This window comes from Dermacentor variabilis, chromosome 8 (genome assembly GCF_050947875.1).
Source record: "Dermacentor variabilis isolate Ectoservices chromosome 8, ASM5094787v1, whole genome shotgun sequence".
In the NCBI taxonomy this organism is placed as follows: Eukaryota; Metazoa; Arthropoda; class Arachnida; order Ixodida; family Ixodidae; genus Dermacentor; species Dermacentor variabilis.
Window position 1 is genome coordinate 45,535,260 of NC_134575.1, and position 25,684 is coordinate 45,560,943.

General features: G+C 47.5%; 1 protein-coding gene and 1 pseudogene across 1 annotated transcript; one reads left to right on the forward strand and one right to left on the reverse strand.

Moving 5' to 3' along the window:
- Nucleotides 1-1,807: 1,807 nt before the first annotated feature.
- Nucleotides 1,808-2,760, forward strand: LOC142591017 (ubiquitin-conjugating enzyme E2 Z pseudogene; annotated as a pseudogene).
- A 2,396-nt stretch (nt 2,761-5,156) lies between these two features.
- LOC142590188 (uncharacterized) lies at nt 5,157-22,398 on the reverse strand. Its single transcript, XM_075702089.1, has 10 exons — nt 22,229-22,398; nt 18,932-18,978; nt 17,966-18,004; nt 16,817-16,855; nt 14,444-14,540; nt 12,203-12,336; nt 10,994-11,041; nt 8,981-9,016; nt 6,363-6,525; nt 5,157-5,317 (listed from the first exon to the last, which is right to left on the reverse strand). The coding sequence occupies exons 1-10, from the start codon at nt 22,299-22,301 to the stop codon at nt 5,301-5,303; spliced, it is 693 nt and encodes a 230-aa protein (XP_075558204.1). The 5' UTR covers nt 22,302-22,398; the 3' UTR covers nt 5,157-5,300.
- Between the last annotated feature and the right edge of the window lie 3,286 nt (nt 22,399-25,684).

The following is a 25,684-nucleotide window of genomic DNA, read 5'->3' on the forward strand; positions in this document are numbered from 1 at the left end:
GGGTCGATCACGAATGAAGCGTGTGTCGCACATAGCCGAAGTAATGGAAATCTCAAAACGACCGGTAAATATTGTGCGATGGGTCACTGCACTGCCTGAAAGCTGATCACACTAACACCGACAGTCATCGGGAGGTGGGTTCTGCCGAATTTTCTTTTTTCTTAGAGGGCGCTCTATGCGAGCTGTGTCTCCAGACCTTGGGCGATGGGTCAGCCGTACTGTCGGCGCTTCACCGTCGTGAAACAATTTCGATTTATTTAGCGAGATACGGACAATTGTAAGCATTCTTTCTTTCGTATTTTTAATTTCTGCTTTACCGTAATATTTTTTTTTCTCATTGAAAATTTTGTGTCGATCACCTTACTCTTACTTCAGTAGTTTCATTTATCTTCTTTCAACTAATTTTATTCAAAAAAAATGTTTCAAATTCTTCACTCTTCGTCCCCCACGCAAATTACTGGCCAATACCACATAGTGAGTGGTACATTTTCGCTGGCACATTCAGTTACAAACAATTGAATGGGTCCATACGTCAAGTCTGCCGCTCGAATGGTGCCTTATAGGACACCTCAAAATTGAGCTCGAGGACATAATTCCAACTATTGCTGAATTATTGCCTAGCATACTTTTAATTAATATATTACAAGCTCACCCAAGCCAGCAAGCTACTGACATAATAGACACTGACGTTTCTCTGTACGTTGAGACGGTAGGAGTGGGGCCGGGTCTTCTCTGAACCACTGAAATGGTCTTACTCTCTTCGCCATTCCGACTTCACACCCATATTGCACGTAGAATTATTAGCGATAGTATTAGCATTAGGAAAGCTTTCCCGAAATGACTCATTAGCTGTTATTTTGACTGACTCGGGGTTTGTATGCACATCACTTACTGCATCTTCAAAGTCAAGAATTGAGCGAGCGTTTTGTTCAATAGCTCCTCCGTACTTATGGCAAGTAAACTTGCTTTGTAAACATCCTGAGTTGCATTTGAATGAAATGGCTGATACACTCGCAGGAGCATCCCTCAATGGCCCTGTCACATGTACTTTGCCGACATCAGCTTATGTCCCCGCGGCCAGGTACAGAAATTGCTCTATATCGCAAAATTATGCGAAAATTGTAACGTCACCTTCTGAATTCCACCGTATTTGTTTCCCGTGGAATAATAATTGCTTGCTTCAAGCCAGTTGGAAGTTCCCTTTACAAAACTGAGATGTGGTATTCCGGCTCTAAATTTTTACTTCCACACGTCTGGTCTCGCTGCGTTCCCTCTGTGTTCTTTTTTGCAGTACACTTGAATCTACTCAGCTTTTTTTTTTCTCTCTCGGCCTCCTATATTTAGGGCACAGAAAACTCCTAGAAATTTCATTTAGACAACTTGGGATATCGCTAACCTCGCCAACCATTCTTTCTTTCGGGGCGAGTTCACTGGGATTCAGCCATAGGGATACCTTTCTCGCAGTTTACAATTTTATTAGAGACACAAAAAGAGTATACCTTGCTGAATTTTTAAAATCATTAGTTATTCCTATTATTCCACTTCATGTTATCATGTTCCACTAACATGTTATCATGTTCCACTAACATGTTCTTCATGTTCAATTATTTTATCTCCGATTTCTTGGTATTTTTTTTTCTAATTTCTAAATTATATTTCTTTAGGCCACGCTCTGCTATGCAAATTTAGTCTTTGATTTAGATATAATAAACGTACTTGAATGCGGCTGCTTCGTGGCCAGTGTCCCCGTAGTGGGTATGAGCCAGTATTTGGGAGACACGACAAGGAGCGCGAGCTCATCGCGAGATCCTCGACACGGACTCCCCGCAAAGAAGAACCATGGCCCACGTTCGCGAAGAGGGCGCAAGTAGACCCGCCGAAGTCCCGTTCGCGCCGAACCTCAACTTCTGGGACCCGACGTCTCGCGAAGCGAAGGACCAACAACCACCGTCACCTCGGTGCCTGCGCAAGACTAGGCGCGACATCCTAGACATCTACGCCCGACCGGTCCCGGGATTCGTCGTCACCCCCGACGAGAACGACGTCACCCACATCCACGTCCTCCTGCTGGGACCTCCCTGCACGCCTTACGAAGGCGGCTTCTTCCGGTTCCTACTCAAGTGCCCCGCCAACTTCCCGGCCGAGCCCCCTCGCATCAGGCTTATGACCACCGACGGTGGACGTGTCCGGTTCGGGCCGAACCTGAACGAAGACGGCATGATCTGCCTGAGTCTCCTGGGGACGTGGCCAGGACCCGCCTGGAATCCGTCGGTTCACAGCATAAGGACGGTGCTCATAGCCATCCAGTCGCTGATGACCGAGGAACCCTTCCGCAACGAACCGGCGCTGGTCAGGGGCAGACCGGAAGAAGAGTCTCGCGCCTACAACGACTTCCTGCTCCACGAGACGCTGAGGGTGGCCGTGTGCGGCGAGGTCGAGGCGTGCCTGGACGCCGGCTCGTCGTACCCGCCGGAGCTGAGGAAATTCGTGCTCAGGACCTTCCCGGAGTTGTACGACTTGCACGCGGAAACGGTAAGGCTCCAGCTGTCGCGCACGGGCTCCGTGGGGACGGACCCGTTCGGTGGCCGCACGGTGGCCTACCAGTACGACAGGCTGCTGGCGCGATTGCAGAGCCTGTACGACCGGGCCCTGAAGGTTAACGAAGCTGGCTTCTCTAACGGAAAGTCTAAATGAGCGGTCTCGACTCGTCTCCAGCGCCCATCCGTTGAATAAAGCTGTCCTTGTTTCTTGTTGCTCCCATGGGCTCGTTTCCTTGTTCCATGGTATGGTCATCAGGAACTGTCACAGGCTGAGTTTCAAGCACTGACCTCTCTGTTTAACTATAGTGATGCGTTCGCCTGGCCGTTTTTGAGCGCTCCGGCGTGCTCTGGCGGCGAGTGCGTTACATTCGGGTGGTCGAAATCGGGCGCTCAGAACACATTCGGCTGGTACTCTCCAGCTCGGAGGCGCTATCAACGACTTGAGCCTCGGAGCACGGCCGAGATCTATCGAAGTTCCAGTCACGTAGCTGCAGCAGCTTCTGTTGAAATGGTGTCTGCAGCGGCGGGAGTGGGCATCGAGGAAGGAAACAGGAGGGATCATCGCGCAACGTGATTGAAGCCAAACCTGTCGGCTCAACATGTGATCTCGCGTCAAAGGGCGTGGTTGGTTTTAGTGCTCCCGCTCGCAGAGTCACGGCAGAACAGCCGAACAAGTGCGCACAGAAGAAGAAAAAAAAATACAGAGATGTTTCACTTGGTGAACAGCGCAGTGACGCGTAAGCGTATGGTTCCTGTAGCGCACACAACGCTATTGGCCCTCGGTGCGCCTAGACGCCTACACTGTTCGCATCGCAGATCGTGTTCAAGACAGGGCCCACGCGGCTGCGTCATACGCAGCAGCTACCGCAGTAGAATTCCGCGTTGTAGGGATTCGCTTACTATCTAAATTACCTAGTATGGTGTCAGCGCGCGCAAACATGAACACTTCACACTCGATGACTGCATTCACTCGCTGTCAGAACGCTGTCATGAGGAATCGCGGCAGCAGCAGAGAGCGAAGTATGTTCGCATCACAGATCGTGTTCAAGACAGGGTCCACGCGGCTGCGTCATACGCAGCAGCTACCGCAGTAGAATTCCCCGTTGTAGGGATTCGCTTACTATCTAAATTACCTAGCATGGTGTCAACGCGCGCAAACATGAACACTTCACACTCGATGACCGCGTTCACTCGCTGTCAGAACGCTGTCATGAGGAATCGCGGCAGCAGCACAGAGCGAAGTAACCTTCGTGCTGTCTATCGCTTCAACGCAGACTGAGCAGTGAGAACACAGCGCACGCAACGCTACGAGCTGTCGGCCCACTTAAACTGTGCCCCCAAAGCAGATCGATCGCTTTCAAGATTAAACCCGCGTGACCACGCGCAACCGTACTGTGCCACCGTACTGTGCGACAGTATGGTGGTACCGCTGACAGGCCAGCACCGTTCAGTACCGCATGGTGGCACGGTGGTAAGGGGAGCGCACTCGCATTCTTCCCTCGTGACAGCTATCGCTCTGAGACGCGGTCGTTGAGACGCTGCGCCTCATGGTCGCAGCGTCTGCGATCAGCGGCGTTGGCAGCTAGGCGCTGTACGAGGTTTCGAACGCGGTGCTTGAGGAAGTGGCGCTCGAAGTGCCGGCTGGCTCCCGCGTACCGGTAAGGCACGGTGGTAAGGGGAAGCACACCCCATAACAGTGCAATACGGGGCCGCAAATAACCACGCCCCAATGCACGCTCAATCTTGAAGAGTAAGCGGGGCTGGTTCTTCATAAATGTTTTCGTTATCCATTGATAGCAAACATTTCAGCAGCGCAATTTCAGGCATATGCGCGTGTCAGACTTTCTCTTCAAATTGTTAGTTTGAAGAGTATGAAGGACGCTCAACGATTTTTGCCCTCAAATTTCTGCGCTGTCGTTGCCCACAGTGCTAATTAAATGTGCAGACGAAATTTGCGCATAAACCGGAGTGAGCACGGAGGCCCAGTCGCCTTTCTCGTTCGCTTGCTCCGCGGCGTTAGACAAACACAAACACCGCCGATTTCAGGTGCTGGCGAGTTACGCTTGCGCGTAAAACTACTGCCATATATCTGCTGGGAACCAAAAGTCCCCGCGAATCTGGATTCTTGCTCCGGGATACCGACGCAATGGGTCACGTGTTAGGCTGTCGCTGTTCAAAGGGCAAAGGGCTTCACGGAGCGTTCGCTTGCCAAGGCTGGCTGCGTGACGTAACGCTCTCTTCTAACTTTTTCCTTCCTCCACGGTATTGGGGGTGGGCTTGGGGGCCTGCTGCGCGCCTTGTTTGTTTACAATAAAATAAACGGTGACGTGTTTCCTCTGCCGGCGTTCGATTGCTCTGGCGAGCGGCTGTACGTTCCGCTTGGACATGCCTTCATCACCTCCGATCTAGAGCGTGTTCCGCTTCCTGTAAATCAAATAACCAACCGCGAATGTAGTCGGAGCTCCTTTTTTATTTTGACAACCCGCGAACATGATTACTACCTCTGGAGCGCTCCGAATTGACCACCCAAAGTCGCCATTAGTTAAGTGACGTCCTTTTGGTGCAGATGCTACTCTATCCTCTGGGCATGCAAAGAAATTCCCGACACTGGCGTGGTTTGTTTGATATTGCCACGTTTTATTGACCTTAAGTCAAGCACGTTTTTTTGTTGTTCTGGGATACAAGAGAAGGGACGGATTAATTGCTGGGAACGCTGCACAAGTCTCGTCTTGCGATGGTGTTCGATTGCATTCATGTTCTTCAGCCAGACAGAGGACCTGTAAGTAAAAGAAGAAAAAAAAAACGAAATCAGCAGACTTCAGACACTTTCTGTGGGTCTGAACTCAGTGCAATGGCAGGAAGTTCTCACAGCAAGTACACCGTCATCTTATGAGGAACAATTAAATGATGATGATCCTCGTATATGGCGCGTACCCGCTGAGGGAGATAGGCAAACAACAGGCGGTGTGAAAAAACGTGGCGTCTATGACGCGTTTTCGGCTCTACGATTACTTCCGGCGCCTGCAGTCAGCAAATTAGCACAGCCATCAAGACTGGTTTCTCTTACTTGTTAGGAACGTCGCCGGAACACGGAGTTGGACCCCACCAATCGGGCTAAAAGTTATCTGCAACGCTCATAGTGTCGTTTTCGTACGATGCGCTATTTCCAATTGCAACCTCCGAGATACGTGCACAGAAGTCGCGAATCTCGGCGATCAGGTGACGCACAAAAATTCCGCCCGAATCACCAATCGCATAAGCGTTGTGATAGCACATCGTTTAGTGCGTCCCTCTCCGAGAGGCGAATCGCCGGATGAGCAAAGTATCGATTTTCTTCACCATACAGCGAGGCCGATGAAGAAGAGGTGGTCTGACAACGAGGACTGCGCGTCGGAAAGTGACATGTTCGATAGGCAGCAACAACACCAGCTCAATTTGACTGAAATTTCGTGGCCTCGCTTTCACATCCCACAGGCGATTGCAACACAATCGACACTATAGGTCCGTTAAGTGCACATACTCATTATGTAATCGCTGTATCCAGCAGTACATCAATTTCACCTTTAATTACCTATGACGACATATTCTCCGACATATTCGCCGTGCCTTAAAATGAGCACGGAACGGAAGACGGTGACACACACACACACAAATAGAAAGAAAGAAACAAAGAAAGAAAAGTTGCGTCTCTGTCTATACCGCGCTGTGCTCTTTCTGTGCCCATGCCACCAATCGATCTAGCTTCCACTCCTGTAAGAGCCCCTGTGGAAGCAATACTCCCATGTCAAAAGACTGTCCCGGTGAAACGTGAACTGCACTCACAAATTACGCCGGTAGAGGCGCTCAGAGCCGCACTGAAGCCCATAAATGCCAGCTGAAGCATCGAGTTGCCCTGGACGGCCATGTTGATCGCGCTGATCAAGGTGCACGCTGTGCTTCTGATCACCGTGAGGAACTGGTTGGCGGGCAGCTGAGACAGGATGCACTGCGGTGAAAGGAAAAAAAGAAAAAGATCGGCAGCATGTTACATTCTCTGTGACACTTGAAGGCCAAAGCCAGCTGAACACTCGGCAATGCAGTAAAGTTACACAATCGGGGACCAGGCTTCTTGCAGGACATGACGAGCCGCAGTGTGAAGTACACGTGTGGCACCTTTAGGTCGACCTCCTCGACAACACACGCGAGCACTTAATGCACTAGACCTAAAGGTCCCGCATGCTTGCCGCCAGTAAGTGTTACAAATGTGCGACGCAAGTCGAACGGCGCAATCCGACAGGCCCCGGGTGAGCGTCCTCCATCGCCGCATCTCTTCCTTCGCTGCAGGCTGTCGCCGCAACCGCCGCCGCCGCCGCCGTTGCCGCGTGACGTCAGCGACGCAACACCCGTTTTTTTTTCTGTCTGCATGCGCCGATCGTTCCCTCTCCACGCGCCGCTCGCTCGGAGAAGGTCACGTGGGTTTCCGTACCACTTGTTGCTCCTGCCGGGTTTTCGCTCAAAGACGCTGCACAATGGGCCACCTAAGGATTTCGCATTAAAAAGTAATGACAATACCGGGCTCCAGATGTTGCTCCGGCATTTCGGTCTGCTTCGTCTTCGCCACAAAAGCTCTGTGCCGTGCAGCCAAATTCACGTGTCCCGCGAGCCAGTCAGTAATGAGAACCGGCCGCGTGTTTTGCCCGTTGTCACTGCCACCATTCAATGCGTACGCGGCGCCTGCTGAATGGAGTGATCACGGAAAGGTTAGCGGTGGACACTGGCAGAGGCCTTCTCTCGCCCAACGTACGTAGCCAGTTGTCATTTCTTGTTGGCCGAGGTGAAACACGGCTTTCGAGGTGAAACACGGCTGTCGCAGCTTTGCGCAGAGCTTGCGAGTCGGGGTACAGTTTTGGGAACTGAACCTCGTTTGGCTCGATGCGTACGCGGAGCCGACAGCGTACGGCAATTTCGGGCTCACCATTTCGAAAACTATACCTGCTTATATGCCCCCAATGTGTGGCTTCAAACCAGGCTTAATCCGACCCCACCTAACCTAGTGGGACGCAACCTAACCCAGCAAAGCTTAGCCTAACCTACTCCAACATGACCAAACCCAACCCAGCCCAACTGCATCATACTAAGTCCCGCGCCCTTCTTGACCCTGCCAACATGGCACCTAATGCATAATTTCCTAAAGGCTACACACAACGCCTTCTCAAAATGATCGTCGCGAGCGTGGCTGTTGCGTTGAAGTAAGAACAACGCATCAACTGTTTTTGCAAAAAACTTCAGTTTTTAGATTTGCAGCTATCCTTACAAGCAGGTCATGCCTGTTGGATGTACTCTCCACGTGCACGTAAGGAACTTTTACCTTACGCGTCTGCGCACTAAAAGACCGTGAAACATGCCATTGCTCTGATGTGTCTAGAATCTTCGCTAATGAAATCTTATCATCTCTCTGCGAACCAGAGTTTCATTGCACAGTTAAATAGGCTACAGGCTGCGGGATACCCAAGTGTGGTGGTGACGTCAGTCTCAGAGGTATTGCTTCAGAATCTGAAAGGGAAGCGGCACGAAAGTAATTGTAGTACACAACAACGCATCACTTGGGCCATGTACTGGCCTACATAACTTCGGACAATCGTTGGCTGCCGGAAAGGCTAGCTTCAAGGTTTCTTGCCGCGTCTGCTGACCGATGTCAAGACTAGCCTAATGATAGGCAGGTAGTTTACCTTGAGCCAGGAAAAGCCACACTTTATAGTCTTTATGGCAGAATTAGCCAAACAGCTGACAGGTATATCTGCCGGGCAAAAAAAAAAAAGAAGATATACCTCAGCACCCGCAAATTTTAGTAAAGTTATAAAATAGTGAAGTTATGAAATTAGTCAAGCGGCGGTGGCGCAGTTAGAGTATAGATTCTTGCGTTCCAAGTGTCAGTCATGCTGTTAGGAGGGCCAGTTTCGTAGCTAAGCTTGTGAAACGTGGTGCCAGTGCAAAATCCTACGGGACACGAACAGTAGAGGCTGGCATCATAAGCTGCTGGGCTATATACAACACATTTACTTGACACTGGACCATACCCCTCCCCCCACCCATCCCTGTCTAAGCAGGAACCACGCTAAACCATACCGCAACACAACTATCGGATCACACAGAAAGAAATTGAATATCTTGGCCAAATAGTGACACGTGTGTGCAGTAAATCTTATGTTTAGAGCCTATGGTCACTGCCTGACGTAGCCCAATGTCAAGTAATTCTCACTTGCACACATAAAGCGCCATTCGTGCTGGGTTTTGCGTGGGTAACCTGCTTCAAGTGGGCTTGCGCGGGAGGTTCAGCCACTGTTAAAACTTAATTACAAGCAATGAGGATCACGTTGCTTGCTAGTCTCGATAAAAAAAAGGGGGGGGGAGGGGATATCGAAGCATTAACGAAGCGCCGTAATGTGAGAAGAGATACTTACAACAATGGCTTGCACCGTGGACTGGACCATGTTTGTCTGCGAAAAGAACGCAACGATGAATGTAAACGCGCATTCGTCGAGTCTTCGACGCATCTTCCCGCAAAGCGATAGAATTCGGGAACTACGCGCTGCGTCCCTTTTGCGAACTAAACTAAAAAAAAAATGGTTACTGAAGCCGCGCAATGTCTCCGTAAATAACGTGGAATGGTTAAGGATGAACTACAGCGCCTCACAGAGCACTGTAAGCTCCCAAGACAATAGGGAGGCTCCTAATATGATACAATAGCTGCGGAGTCGACCTAAGCCAAACTTCTGACTCGGCGTTGGAAAGGGAAGTGCGAGTAAAAGAGAGCGATGTGTCGATAATGAGGTGGAATGTTAGTGTAGTGTTGCTTTGAGACTTTGAATAGACTTTGCTGTTCATGCTCGCTTAAAAAAAATGTCGCATGCACACTGAATTTACAAAGTTTGTGTTTAATTGTACGTATAACAGGGACGCTTAAGAGAAACATAAATTTAATGCAAATGGGTGGATCATACTTTCGACATTGCAAATAGGTCAGCGTCCGCGTACGGAGGATGCCCTGTGCCGAGAAGAGGGGTGTGTGCGTGTATATATATATATATATATATATATATATATATATATATATATATATATATATATATATATGTGTGTGTGTGTGTGTGTGTGTGTGTGTGTGTGTGTGTGTGTGTGTGTGTGTTGTGTGTGTGTGTGTGTGTGTGTGTGTGTGTGTGTGTGTGTGTGTGTGTGTGTGTGTGTGTGTGTGTGTGTGAAATGGAAGGTGACAGAAGGAGAGAAGAGACAAGAAAGTAAAATAACAAAACGCGTAAACAACAAACGCGACAGAACGCGCTGCAACTCTTGAAATCTGTCCCACAGTCCGCATGTCATCAAGCAGCAGAGCAATGCGTTGAAATTCTGCTGCGCTGGAAGCGGTGCGGAGTATTCTCACTCCCGTCAAGGGGGCGATGCTCCAGTTTGTCAAGCGCAGTCGAGAGTGCTTTTCTAGCAACAGCGCAACTGGTACGTCTGCTTTGCTTTCCCTTCCCCCGGTGAAGGGTAGTAAACCGGAGGCTTTAACGCTGGCTAACCTCCCTGCCTTTCTCTCATTTGCATGTTTCTCTTTCTCTCTCTGCTTTGTTTTTTTTTTTGTGCGAGCAGTACTTTCTGAAATACGCTTGCTTTAAACGCCATCAAGTCCTTTCACCCGTTATTTGCGTACCATTGAGTCGCTTCCGAATCTAATTGTGCTCCATGAACATACGAACGCCACTGCAGACCTTCTCGAGACGTATAGCATAATCTCACTGAGACGTTTACCTGTGGCCTGAAGAATCCAATTCTAACAATCTTGCCCACACGTGGCGTCTGCGCTTTCTCCGACTGTGAACTGTAGGCGTCATTAAATTACGTTCCACTGAACCGACAACCCTTACGACACCAGCAAAAGAAGAAAGTTTCAGTTTCACGGCTTTTGCTTCGACATAGTTCCGCAAGGTCAACGACTCACACCGATGCATCACTACAGGAAAAAAAAAACTGGAGCATTAGTTAAGTGTTAGGCAATGTTAGCCAAGCTAACACTGTTATCTCTCATAATCTTCGAAGGTATCCGTATGTTTATCATATGTATGTATGTATGTATGTGTATGTATGTATGTATGTATGTATGTATGTATGTATGTATGTATGTATGTATGTATGTATGTATGCATGCATGCATGCATGTATGTATGTATGTATGTATGTATGTATGTATGTATGTATGTATGTATGTATGTATGTATGTATGTATGTATGTATGTATGTATGTATGTATGTATGCATGCATGCATGCATGCATGCATGTATGTATGCATGCATGCATGCATGTATGTATGTATGTATGTATGTATGTATGTATGTATGTATGTATGTATGTATGTATGTATGTATGTATGTATGTATGTATGTATGTATGTATGTATGTGGAATCAGCTCGAGCTTACAGTGGTCGGGGATCCAGCGGTGCACATCTGGGCCGTGTCTCCGACGCACTGCGTTTGAGTAAAGAAACATTACATTACACGTGAGCAACAACTTTGAAATAGAGAGCAGCTGCGACGTCAGATCTTTATGATGCATGGTCCGTGGATGGGTGTCTTAATAGCAGTTAAGTCCAATTCGGTTTCACTAAGATTAGTTCACCGAACAAAAAGTATTTAATTGTGACATTATTTGTCATTCCGCTGAATGAACGACGCTCTATTCAAAATCGAAGAATAAAATGATTTCATTTAAGTGAAGTGAATCAACAGTGGCCGAACAAGAAATGTTTCAGACTGAAGCCGAAATGAGGTTCATTCGCATGTTAAGCTTCTTCTTGCTTGTTCTCCTTTTATTTGAAACTCGCAAATGTTTTTTTGTCTGTGTTATGAACGACATAACTGTGACTTTAATATATATATATATATATATATATATATATATATATATATATATATATATATATATATATATATATATATATATATATATTACAGTAATGCTGCAGTATTTACGGGCCCTCAGGCGCCTTCAAGCTGCCTCGGGCAGCTTTGGGTCTCCGCCAACGACACTGTTGAAATAAAACCGATCGATTGATCGATCGATCGATAGATTTATTTATTTATTTATTTATTTATTTATTTATTTATTTATTTATTTATTTATTTATTTATCCTACGTTTGGACGAGGGGGCTTGCCTTCGCTCTGACGTAGACAAATCCCTTTGTCGTAATGCTGGCTTTATCGTTCGATGACTTTTGACCAAACCAGGTACCCACTTTCCAGTGAAGCTGTCTTTTCTGTTTAAGATGCCATTTCGCCAAATTAAAAGTGTACACCTCTGCACGGCTAGGTATTAATGAATTTCCCTGATCTTTCGCTTTTTCCCAGTGCAAGGTAACCAACCGGGCTCAGTCCTGGTTAATTTCTTTAGCTTTCGTTTGTCCTTTCTCCCTCTCTCTCTCTAAATGAATTCATCAAGTGAAGTTTTTTTTTTCTTCCGTACTGGGTAAACTTCCTCTCTCTGAAACTCCTAAGTCATTCCTTTGCAGCGTCGTGCATTACTTTCGTGCGGACGGCAGTTTTTCTTATCACGAAACTTCCTCCTCCTTGCCGACATCCCTAAAACTTTATACGCGTAGACTGCAAGTGTCAAGTTACGCAGACGTACCGAGCTGATGTTGCCCATCGAAGGGAGACCGATGTTGATGGAGCCTTTGCAGGAGTCGTTCCTGATGAAGAAGCTCAGGCAGCCGCTCGAGTTGCATAGGTTCATGTTGCCCAACATGGGAATGTTGATGCCGGCTGAAAGAATTGGTCAAAAACCAAAAAAACAAATTCCTTAGTCCCGGCTTCGCTATTTTCTTTCGCGCTCTTGATGGAGTAGATACATTTTTTTCCAGCTACAAATGCTAAGTGTACGTAAGCCGGATGTCGTGGTGTGTACATGTGTTCTAGGGTGGTGGCTTGGGATAGTTGGTAATTCACGATCAAAAATAACGTACAGCGCGAAGGACAAGGACAGCGATAGACGACATACACAGCGCTGTGTATGTCGTCTATCGCTGTCCTTGTCCTTCGCGCTGTACGTTATTTTTGTGTACATGTGTTGTCACGTTTACCGCCATCAGATATTCTTTTTAGAAAAGGTCGCCGGTAAAACGAAATTTTTATTTGTTTCCATCCAATATTTGGTCCCGGTTTCGCAACGCGCAAGCCATCACGCCACTGTTTCCGTCTAAACGTCGTCGTCGTGCCGTCACTGTCGTCGAGCCACCATCGTTCGGCCATTATGATATTTGTGCTATCGACATTATCGTGGTATTATTATCTCGTCGTGCCCTCTCTGTAGCATATCGCGATGGCCATCGCCATTAACAACTTATCATTTTTCGTTGTGCAGTCACAGTCGTCGTGTGATTATTGCCGTCAAACCACCACTGTCGGGGTGCCGCTGTCGTCGTTGAGAGGTTAGCACCTTCGTATTGTCATCGTTATCGTGCCATCATCGTCGTCGTGCTTTCCTTTTCACTGTCATAGTTGTCATCATCGTTAAAACCATTATCATCATCCCCGTGCTATTGTCGTCGTGCAATCACAGCCGTTGTTCAATTTTCGTCATCGTACTATCACTAACGTCGTAATGTACGATAGTTATCGTGCCACCAACACCATGGCCATCATCGTCATCGTCGTACTGTAGATCGTTATCATGCCATCGTCGTTATGGTCATCAACGTTAACGCCATTATGTATTGGCATCGTGCCGTTGTCGTCGTCCCTGTCTTGTGGTCGTCAGAGACGAACTACGACTGTTATATATAAGTGGCATCTAAGGTTTTAGTTTGAGTATAATGATCGGAAATTAGTTTCCGCTCGTTTTCATTCTTAAGCAAGGAGCGTTAACGGAAGGCCTCGTGTTCCTGGAGCGACCCTTTCCATAAGAGGAAGCTTTAGCTCGGGTGCTCCTATCTAAATACATGTAAAAGAAGAATTCGTTTTTCTCGGCAACCAGAGCACCAAATTTGATTTGGTTTGTTGCATTTAAAAGAAAAACTTCAAATATAGTGACGGTTGGTTTCAAATTTTTGATTTAGGTCGTAAAGTTTTTATTGAAAATTGGCAAATAGAGAAAATTTTCAAAAAACGAAGCTGTCAAGTTTACAACTCTGTAACTCAGCAACGAAAAATGAAAATGCAATTCCGTGAATTGCATATAATATAACAGCTAAAGCGGACAAAATTGATGTGTCACACATGAATCTAAACAAATTTTGCAATATGGAAATACAGCTTTTGCAGAACCCTTGTAAACAACGTAACAAGTTCACTTAAGACGTAAAATAACATATCGAATTTGTCCGCTTTCAATGATCTAATGTATGCCGTTCACAGAACGACGATATCTGTTCTTGATGCAGAGCTCTGAGTTTTAAACTTCGTGCTTCTATTTTTTTTTTTCAAACTTCCGCATTTTTGAAAATTCTTGCAACAACATGCATGCCCTAAATAAAAATTCCGCTTCCAACAGTCACTAGAATTTAACCTTCTATCTCAAATGCCACAAATTTCATTAAAATCGGTCCAGGGGTTACCTCAGAAAAACGTTTTTGCGTTTTACATGTATTTGAATAGGCTGCGTCGGAGTTGGGCCCGAGCTAAAGCTTCCACCTAGTGGCAAAACGGCGTCAGGGTGTCATTCGCTACTGAAATGTCGAGCAGTTTAACGGGGAGAAGGTTATATAGCCGAGATATTGCATAGCCCTTCGTGAGATTTGACATTCACGTACTCCAGTGGCCAAGCAAGCCTGACCGGGTCTGGTAGCGTTTAGCTTTGACGATAATTCCGCTGAAGTATTTTGCACTGCAGAGAGCCAATGCATTAAAAAGAAGATCAAAGCGACAAGCTTACTGGGTATGTCACGGTTGATGATAATAAGTATCAGAGGGGCCAGTGAGTTGATGATGCCTTCAGGAGAGCCATACTTGACGATTCCTTGAATGAGGCACTGAAAAATGAAGTCACTACGTGTGTGATAAAATAAAACAATACATCGCATTAAAGGAAGACTAACGCTAGACATTAAGATCAGACTCGCAGGTTATTATCTCAAACTCATATTTTATTTCCTTTAACAGAAAAGGATTATTTCTAATGAAGAAAATGAAGGTCAAACTTTCTTTTTTTTAAGTTCGCGCAATAACTTAAGTGTATCCGTGTACGTCAGGGCGACATCAGGGATTTCAAAACATCTCATATTCTATCAGTTTCGGTGCAGTAAATGCCAAAGCTTGTTAGGGTTCCGTCACTGCAGCTCTCCTTTAATTACAATTGATTTAACGACAAATTATTTACTAGACACGAGTAAACGCCGTAAGAACTCTTGACGTGACGGTGAGGGACATCAGCGCGGTGTCGCAACCTCCCTTTTGTTTTCCGCGTCTCTTCTGGCTTACTGAGCCTCTTCTTACGTCAAGAATGACCGTTTCATCTATTGCAGAAGAGTAACTCACTTGCATATGGAGGCTAAGTTCTTACAGTGTCTCCTTAAGTGGATTGCGCTCGGCACATTATGCAAAAAAAAAAGTTCTGAAGGCAAAATCGATCGTGTCACTCACTGTATCGACAATGACGTTGCGTTATAAGTAATATCGGTCCAACCGGCAACAGAGGTAGAAAAAATAGGCAATTTAGAAGGACACGAATCGAACCTTGTTGGTTAGACGGGAGCTAAACGAAGCTGTACACGTGGGTGGCTTGTAACGGAAACCTCGCGTGGGAAGCAACACGAATAACGCGTTGAGTCTTTCGTTTCCATAATTTGTTTTCGCAGTTGGTACGTTACGAGCTGCTGGAAAATCAGTGAACCACGCGCCCGTTGATAACTCCGTGTGGACCAGACCTCGCGCCGCAGGGGTCTATCGCCCCGAGGAGAGTGCGTTAAGACCCGTGTGGGTACTGCACTGACGCCGGCTGCGTGTAGCCTGTCTATCGGCTCCGGACCGTACTTGGGGGCGGGGTGGCGTTAACCTGTCTATCAGCTCCGAACCGTACTGAGGGTGGGTGCTAACCTGTCTATCGGCTCCGGGCCGTATTGAGGGGGGGCGGGGGAGGTGTAGTGCTAACCTGTCTATCAGCTTCGGACCGTACTGAGGGTGGGTGCTAACCTGTCTATCGGCTCCGGGCCGTACTGAGGGGGGGGGGGGGGTAGTGCTAACGTGTCTATCAGCTGCGGACCGTACTGAGGGTGCGTGCTAACCTGTCTATCGGCTCCGGGCCGTATTGAGGGGGGGGGGGGGGTAGTGCTAACCTGTCTATCAGCTGCGGACCGTACTGAGGGTGGGTGCTAACCTGTCTATCGGCTCCGGGCCTTACTGAGGGGGGGGGGGGGTGTAGTGCTAACCTGTTTATCTGCTCCGGACCGTACTGGGGGAGGGGGGGGGGAGTTCTAACCTGTTTATCAGCTCCGGACCGTACTGGTGGCTATGCTAACCTGTCTATCGGCTCCGGACCGTACTGGGAGGGGAGGGGTGCCTTTTAACGCTACGTGAAAACAATGACCTGGCCGGAGGAATAAGTGGGAAAGTAGGAACAGAGTAAGCGCTCGCTTCCTAAACGTGAACCAACTGGCGCACCGAAACGGCGTGGACCGTATACGTCGGCCAGCCTTCGGCGCCGGGCTTGTCCCATCTTCCGTCGCCCAGCTGCATGCGCCTCGCGTATCTATACCGCACCTCTTGCGGAGTTTGTCCCCGAGCTGCGCTCATCGAGGCGCCACTACATGCCGAAAGTGGGGCTACACCCAAGAAGCCGCGACACCCGGCTACCATCCGTGGATCTATGTGGCCCGCACCATAGACGTCCCTCTGTACGTGACTTCATCGAACACAACAACCTGTATATGCGTAGTACATATAACAAGCTAGGTTCACACATGTCATGTCGCAGGAGCAACTTTTAGAACTGAAAAAAAGAAGAAAAGAACAATCTCCTCCAGAAATGTTAATTCGGCGACTCCATAACACTATACGCTAATCGCTAACTGCATGCTCTTGATTACTGCTACGCTCTATAAAAGTATCAAGTATGACCACGTTGGTTCGCTGTCGAATACGAATATACCGAACCGCGAAGATTCGCTCCGCTGGGCTTCTAAACCTCGGGTTAGAGAATTTTCGGTAAACGATCCGCTGTAGACCGAGGTTTGTCGGAAAGGCTAACATAAAAACGAAAAATTTCGGCTGAACAAAAAAACATAAACACAGTAAACGCTTCAAAACTTACATTGGTAATCTTGCTGATTCCTTGAGTCGTGGCACTGGTCTGTGAGGAAGAAAATACGAGTCAAATATTACATTTGTTTAAATTAAAGATTCGCAGCACCGCAGTTGGTAGTTTGTCATTTGAGGGGAGCATCGGTTGGGCGAAGTTGCGCGCACCATAAAAAAAAGGAGTAAGGCAGAACTTATTTACCTAAGCCACACAATTATTTCTGTACTATTGCACAGTTGCAATTGCCATTTAAATATTACACTAAACATTTCCTTTTTTTTCAGATTCTTACTTTAAATAATACATGTTTATACGACCTCACCCCTCGCCAGTTAAACCGCCATGTAACCGCCATAACCATTAGGTGCTTGTCCAGTTCCACGTATTGGGAGAACGCAATTATTTGAGAAAAAAAAGCAGGCAAGGAAAAATTAAGTGGCGTCCTCATTGCGAGAGAGAGTTGCTGTCGCAGTAAATGAAGGATTTCAAAGCTGAAGGAATCGTTGAAGTCTACAGTCTTTATTATTGTTTGTTTGTTTTTATATCACGGGCGCGTCATTACTCACGGTCAGGTTTGCGTGCAAATGTGGATGCCGAATATAAAGGCTAGATCAAATACCTACATATACGCATAGATGGAAGGAATCTTATGCGACGCCCAATCTGCTCCCTCCTCTTCCTATGTGATGGATGACGGCCTCAGGTACTAGACTATGTTGCCGGTGTTAACGTCCACACAGTGACATTATTTCCGTGCTTGCGGCTTGTGTTTGTGCCTCTAGTGCATGCGTGCTGAGATATTTTTCTTTCGCTATGCTCCATTGCCCGAAAAGTGTACTAGGGGTTTCGGCATAACCTGACGCAAAGATATCTACCTTCTCATTTTTCCACACATGCAGTAAAAAAAAAAAGGGTACATTTTGATTTTGGCGCAGAAAGTGCACAGCGCATTGTTGTTGTTGTTTATTCAGCAAATGGCGCAGATAAAGCTTGTCGCATTGACAATCAAATATACAGGAAACAAGAAAAGGCATTGCCATGGTAGGACGTGTCGTCCCTATGAAGAAAACACGACTTTGTTTTTACGCTGTGAGATTCGTGTAAATGGACCCGAGGAAGGAAAATTGAATGATTATAGTCAATTCAGTAAAAGGAACTTACCGAGGTACTGCCACAGTAGTTTGCGGAATTGCCGATGCACTGGAAGGACAAGATATAGTAGTCAGTGTTGTTTGATGGAATTAGATCACTAAGTCATTATATATTTAATTCAGGGTGGATGAGTAGCTCTCATGCAATAACATGATGGTACTCGGAAATCTTTTCTGCCCTGAATGACAACCCTTTGAACGATCGACGAAACGTGGGGAATTTCTAGAATGCGGATGTATATGACTCCTCTCTGTATGTAGAAGACACAGGAAACACTAATTAGTGATCAGTGCACTACCGGCTGTAAGAACGACCGAATGTCGAGTGCTCGAAAACTGAAAAACGAACAACTTCAAAGCTACTCAAATGCGTTGTTTCGTTTCCAGGTTCGTCTTAACTTGCAACAGCGACTTAATTCCGACTCCAGAAGCGTACACTTGGGACAACTAAACGCTTATAAACAGGCTTTACAGAGCGATTACACGCCGCACTTCCGTGCAATCACGCGCAAAAGGCGTTCGTTGCTGCTAGCACTTCAATTTTTGAGCCACAGTGTGCAAACGGTAACGCACCATACGGTACCAGTATGACATGTAATAGATAGGCTTAGTTCACGCTTACACGTATTATACCATTTGCGGAATATCGGAGAGACGAAGACACGCGAGGTAGAGCGCTGGTGGCGCCGTCTCGTGAGAGCTAGTTGAACAAGAACACGCGGAAAGGCTACTGCAGTTATTGACTGTTGCTACTCAGCTGCTGGCGCAAGGCTGCAGTCAGCAACGCGATTGTTACTCTGATATAGAGGACTCTTGTCCCACCGACGAAAACGCTCGAGCAATGCAGAAAGACCTCTAGTGCAGGGTCTCCGAGATCGGACGCTGCTGCTGTCCCCGACGCCGTCGTTCCGGTATTCCGCAAACCGCACTGTACACATCACCAAAGAGAGCAAAGCTTTCTATCCAACAAACTTACGGTGCCAATGTCCAGAATATTGCTGATGGTAACGTTCATGCAGGAAGCTGAAACAAAAGAGTAGAATTACTCGGCATGTCAGACTCGGCATAGGTGAACTGAGAAGATGCGCACGCACGTGAAGTGAATTTCAGGACACGCGAAGAGGTGAGGTGCATCGGACAGGCTGTCTGAGGTACCTTACCTCTGTTCCCTCAGCTTTTTATCTCACAGTTTGTGTCCACCTGTCGGTAACCGTTCTGTCTCAGGACACAGGAAGGTAATTCAAGGACCCCAAGCACAAAAAAAAAGAAAAATTGATTTGTACGTGCTGTAACGGTAAAACAACTTCAATCGCGTGATTCGGCACTGACATGGTACGACGCCTAACTGTGCATACAAATCTTCGAAGTCTTGTGCACAGCAGGCGCATGATCTGACGTGAAAAAAACACACGTGTTTCTCATCTGAGTCATGACGTCGGTGCAAATCATTGTTCATAAATGACGGCTGCCTTCACGTCCCACCGTGGGAACATGAGCTCGGGGTAGAAACGCAGCCCTTGACAGGTGAGACGAACCACCGAACAAACGTGCACCAATGTCGAGCCACCGAAAAAGTGGCCTCGCATAGGGAAGAATATCAGGCGCTTTGGGTGTTTCGATCGTGGAGCGCGAGAGCTCCAGCTGCGGCGATGGCGGCCTACTGCGAAAACATACAGACGCATTGTACCGGCGGGATGGATTCAAAACTTAAACCGGCGATTACAGAACTGGAACTTCGCATTTCTTTGGAAGGTACTCATCTGGCTCGGCCAATCATCGACATATGGCGAAGTGCCAGTACAGACCAAAAATAACATGCTTTATTCAGAGAACACCACGGCACCGCGTGACGTATAGAGGGACCCCGAAAGCGCAACACAACCTACCTACGTACAGCAACCTGATTGCACGAGGGCGCATCTTAAGTGGGGAAGGTCACAAGACTACCATCAAGTGGGCCCCAGGCCATGCTGGAAACCCCGGCAACGAGTGTTCCCGCGAGCTGGCAATGCGGGGCACGGCTTGATCAGTGTTCCCAAATACGTGGTCTCGCACCTCCGAACCTGCGAGGCCCTGAATAGGTATCGGCGTTGCTTCCAGGAAGCTGCAGAGAGAACAACATCCTGGCCGCGATTCCTGGTCCAGACGATCCTCTTACCAGAGGGCTATCTCGAGCGGTACAGCTCATATCACTAAGGCGATAGCAGGTGCACGCAATGCCAGGAGCACCAGCAACGCAGTGAGCACGTAGCAACCATCCGTCACTTCGCCGTGCCTCGCCGTGGAGGTCATTGCCCCTTGCTCCCGAACTCCAGTTTACCTCGCCGTAGGGGTCATTGCCCCCTGCTCCTTCTTGGAACCGATGTGGTTGCCCGACTGGGACGTCACCACAGCCACTCGGCAAAACCTGCTTTAACTTTTGGATAAGGTCAGTCGACTCTCCGTTCTCAAGCTCTCAAAACGTGTATTCCTTGCCTCCGCCAAACCGAGCTCCCAACAACCCCAACCACCCCGAGATCACCAGCGCAAGTCAAATAGGCTATGCGTGCGCAAGGGAAGTGCATGGCTCCAGATGGTCATCACCTGGTGTACGAAGGCTCGAGAGGATCAAGACATCCCGGAAAAAAAAAATAAGGTGCGGGCCAAGAAAGCGACGTTGTTTGAGGACTGTGTGCAATCGCGGAATAACGTCAAAGGGACACTTAAATCGCAATGGAGCTTCGCGTGCGAAGCTTACATAGGGAGCTCTACTTAGCTCTTCCCTTCCCCTCACCTCATTTCTTCGAACAGGCCTAAAACCATAATTTAAACATATCATTATCTCTCTCTCTCTCTCTCTCTGTTGCATTACCTATACGCACCGCCTCACCTGGTCCTCGTGTCGCACATATAACCTTTACAGAGAGCGTTCATACTGAGTTGAATGCGCGCAGTACTGGACAGTTTCCCTTCCCATACGAACACTAATTATGGGGAAGCAAACCCTACCGTTCATTGTGCCTGTCACATCAAATAGCCACAAGAAAAAAAGAATACGTGCATTCTGACATTGCCAGGTATACAGGCACGTCAATCTTCACGTGCCTCACAGTGTAGCACAGCTTGTGCTAGGAGTGCGATACTGCGTAGTCATATTTTCTTAGTATACCAGTAATGTGGCTTCCGTAGTTTAGATCTTTTTTTTTTCTTCTTTCTGTCACAACAAGTCCCTAACTCGTAACGTTCAGCTTCGATTGGAGTGAAATGCAAAAAAATGACAACGCCTTGTGCCGCGCGTTGGTTGCACGTTAAAGACCCCCAGGTGGTGCAAAATGAATCCGGAGTCCCCTGGATATTCTCCCCTAATATGGCGTGCCTTACAACCTGATCGTGGTTTAGGCATGTAAAACTCCATAAGTTAATCATTAAATTAATGGCTTCTTTGCCTGTCTGGCTGTTAATTTTTTTGTCGCTATGTAAGATGCCGATTTGCCACCTCATTTGTGTGATGCAGTTACAGAGATGACTCTCTCTTTATTTTTTTTATCACTAATATGAGTGCTGCTACACTTGTGCTACGCTGCCATCTGCCTTGTTGCTTGCCGAGCCTCGACCACTTTCAATCCACTTCTTGTGACTTTTCTATCTGAGGCCCCTTTCCCTATAGTGTTATGTTAATCGATAAACTTCGAACTTCAAGTACGTTCTCGCACCTCTCATTTCATGGCCTTCACAGGCACGTGTTACTCATCACGCGTAGCTCATCTAGACAAACGCAGAAAAAAAAAACTCAGTGCCCTTTCACTCTGCGAAGAACGATGACGAGCGAAGCTGTTTATGTGGGCCCCTTAATGGCGAGCACGAGGTCGCGGGATCGAATCCCGGCCACGGCGGCCGCATTTCGATGGGGGCGAAATGCGAAAACACCCGTGTGCTTAGATTTAGGTGCACGTTAAAGAACCCCAGGTGGTCAAAATTTCCGGAGTCCTCCACTACGGCGTGCCTCATAATCAGAAAGTGGTTTTGGCACGTAAAACCCCAAGTATTATTATTATTATTAATGGCGAACTGCACCTCCGTCGCGGGTCTGCCCGCGGCATTGCATTATCTTCGGGATCGGCCCACGTATGGGGAGTGCTTAACGCCTGCTTCCTCTTCGGCGCGGGTCGGCCCAGCATTGCACTATCTTCGGGATCTTTTCCTACATGTGGATACGACAGTTGAGAAAGTAGCGCTTAACAGCTTGGCTGTAAGAAGGTGAAAAGCTCGAATGGTCTCACGTATGTGCACTTACTGGACGAGGATCCTGCAGCAGTGGTCAAGGCCGCAGCCACCAGAAGACCGGCGAGGACGTGGGCAGAAGTCATGGTGCAACTCTTCGAACTGGGCGAACGACGGCGTGAAGTGTACGAATGTTGCAGGCGAGGAACCAGTTCAAGCTGTCTGACACCAGACAATCCATGGGTGCCCTTATTTTATACCCGAATCCGCCACGTCCGCCAGCTGGAAACGATTACGTAGCAAACGGGCAAACCTTGTTTACACTTCACGTCGAGGTCGAACGAGGCGAAGCTGAATACGGTGCATGGCGTAGGCCTAAACTGACTACGCTGAGACAAAAACATACGCGTCGCCTCTGGGACAACCGCGTTGACGCTCGACGAAAGACGATTAATGAGGCTACATCGTAGCATGGAAAGTGGGAAATGTGCGTGTGATCGTTGGTAAGTTACATTCCATGGTCCCATCTGCCCACAGTAAAAAGAAAAAAGAAAGAGAAAAACGTCTCATTAAACCTATTTTTGCGAGCCCGTTTTTGTCACGGAACTGGCGGCGACGTGTAGAGAATATTACAGCCTTTCTCCTAGTGACAAACGTGTGACAAATATATTTTAAATTGTTTTGAACAAAAAGAAACATGTCAGGTGCACAAAAGCGGCCATGCATGTGTATGGACCATCGAATATGTTGCTCTCACAACAAACCAGCTGAGGATTACACTGTCGTGCTCCTTTTTTTTTCCTTCTTCCCTTTGCTCTCTTTTGTTTTGTTTTTTTCCTTTCCTTTTTTTCTTGCCATGTAAAAGAGAAAAGAGGGTCGGGGCAATGCGACTGTGATGGATCTAGCTGCTACCACCGCAAAAAAACAAAAAAATCCTTGTAACGAGAGTACGTCGATTTTATTATTTATTGTTTGAAACAGCAGGACCGTTCCAGGATTCTTCGACGCTCATTTCTTTTTCTTTTTTTTTTATCGGAAACAGACGTGCGTACTTGGCGGGCAGGATACACTATGTTCATTCCCTTCAAGCTGTCCTTGCAGTAGTACATTAAAGCAGGCGCTGCTAAATGAACGCTCTGTCGAATCATGCACGCGCGTGAAAAAAACCGGATGCGCATATGACAAGTTTCGGAGGAAACTTGCATTTACGGTGTAATATACGGCGGCCCCACGTTGGCAGCAAGCCACGCGTTGATCGGCGTCCACGCACGAATCGCGAGTTTCCCGGTCTTGATTTATAACCGCGTTTCTCTCGCTTTAGATGTTGTTATTTCCCTGTTTTTCTCGCAAAAAAAAAAAAAGAAAAAGGAAAGGAAACCTATCAGTGGAAGCTGGCTGCCAGAGGAAGAAGCGAGGAGTTTTCGAAACGTAAACAATTGAAATAAGCTAAAATTTTGCAGCCTGTACTTCGCCTTCTCTCTTTCTTTCTTTCTGTTTTTCTTCTTTTCTTTTTTTTTTTGAACATCCGGACATGTATCCGAGTGCGCAAGCCGGATGCGAACACGCATTACTTTTCGAAATGAAAAAAAAATAACTAAACAAAGGAGCGAAATAAGTTTACGCTGCGTAATTGTATCTTCCGGGTCCTCACCTGGCATCACGGCATGTGCTGCTGGGACAGGCGCGGTTCATCCGTGACTCAATCGCCGGCATAACGTTAACCAATAGCAAGAACTTACACGCCACGCTTACAAGCGAGGGACATACAGACGTGAAGGACACAAGACAAGCCGGTCTCGCAAGCGTCAGTCCGTTGTGTCCACCGTGATTTCAAAACAGTACCACATCGAAGTACATGGACTTAACGGGTACTGATTGGCTGGCTGCTCCATAATCCACGATTTAGTTCAGTAGCGCGCACTCAAAAAAAAATAATAAATAAAACACGGTCGCCAGGGTCTCGAACTGGAACAGAACCGAAAACCGGAAGAAAGAAAGCTTTGGTTTTGCTTCAACCGGGACTGAACGGGAACGTTACGATTATCAACTTTTTTTTTTTCTTCACTCCGGCTGCAGCCACCTTTTCTGAAGCTTTTCATCCACGCATTGCCCTGCACTTGTGGCTCAACTATAAGCCATCTCATTTTTTTTTTCAAATACACACACCGTCTTTTCGTTTTAGAAGTAGCAGTATCGTCACAGTGTGGTTTTCAATGAATCGCATCGGGGAACAGACATGTTAGTATACTGCACCCGTAAGCGTTTGAAATTGGTGTTCGTTGAATAGCTGTGCATTGGTCGGAGACCTACGCACGATCGATGAAATAAAGAAACGCTTCCCAATATAACTGGGACGGGGGAAGGGGGAGTTGATCGCACAAGTTGAAGTATAGACGCGATAGGAATCACATATTGCTTTTGAAATGTGCTTCCGCAACATAATATTTTTTCTTTTTGAATTGAAGCATTATTTGCCCACTCTCCCGACTTCTTGCAAATCGTTTAGTTATAGCATACTGGTGCAACCTGCCCTCTTGCTGATGAGGACATGGGGAAGAAATGGGTGAAGGAATAAGAGGAAGTGAGAAAGGGCAAGGGTTAAAACTGCGCGGACAAAGCCGCCTTGCAGAGAGATTCTACGAGAATCCACGGCCCCCTTTTTTGTGATGTGGCTCTCCCCTCGAGCTCGATTCATTGCTGGATGCTTGCAGAACGGATAGCTACGGGTGGCCTGCTTTTAATCTTACGTCGGTTCTGGGTAAATTAAAGGCAGTGCACGCCTATATTTGACGGGAAAGACGTCGGCTCGCTTTCCGATGTTGCACCTCAAACCACGATCAGCAGATGTGTAGATATAACTGCAGACTGCAGATATGACAAGATGGCGGCCCTTTGGAAAAAAAAGAGGAAAAGTTCCAGCCTCGCAGGCGTCAGAGCCGTCATATTGGCTTGCCACCTCCGCTAATAATACCTCCAGCATCAAGATTGAGTGACACTTAGAAGATGCAAAGATGCACTTATCCACCATCCCATCCACAACTCAGTAGATCGCAAGCCGTCCAGTGGCGACAACTGCAAGCCAAATCATATAAGAGTCAGATACTAACGCACGCTATTTATCCAGACATATGCACGACAGATAGATGCAAAGTTTGTGGCACCAGAGCCACGCTAAAGACATGCTATGGGAATGCCAGGAACTAATACAGGACAATGCGAGCGCAGCCTCCATCGACAGCCTCCGCGAGCGATGACAAGCCGCGTTGCCCAGCTCGAGCCTGGAAGAACAACTCTGGGCAGACCAGCGGGCCAAGGAAGCCGCCGCGATGCAAGAACTCTTGGCCGTAACCACGGTGGGTGCCCCAGCCCACTAACTCGCCGGACGCCAATCGTTCTGATTCGAAATAAAATTTTCGCACTCACTCACTCACTCACTCACTCACTCACTCACTCACTCACTCACTCACTCACTCACTCACTCACTCACTCACTCACTCACTCACTCACTCACTCACTCACTCACTCACTC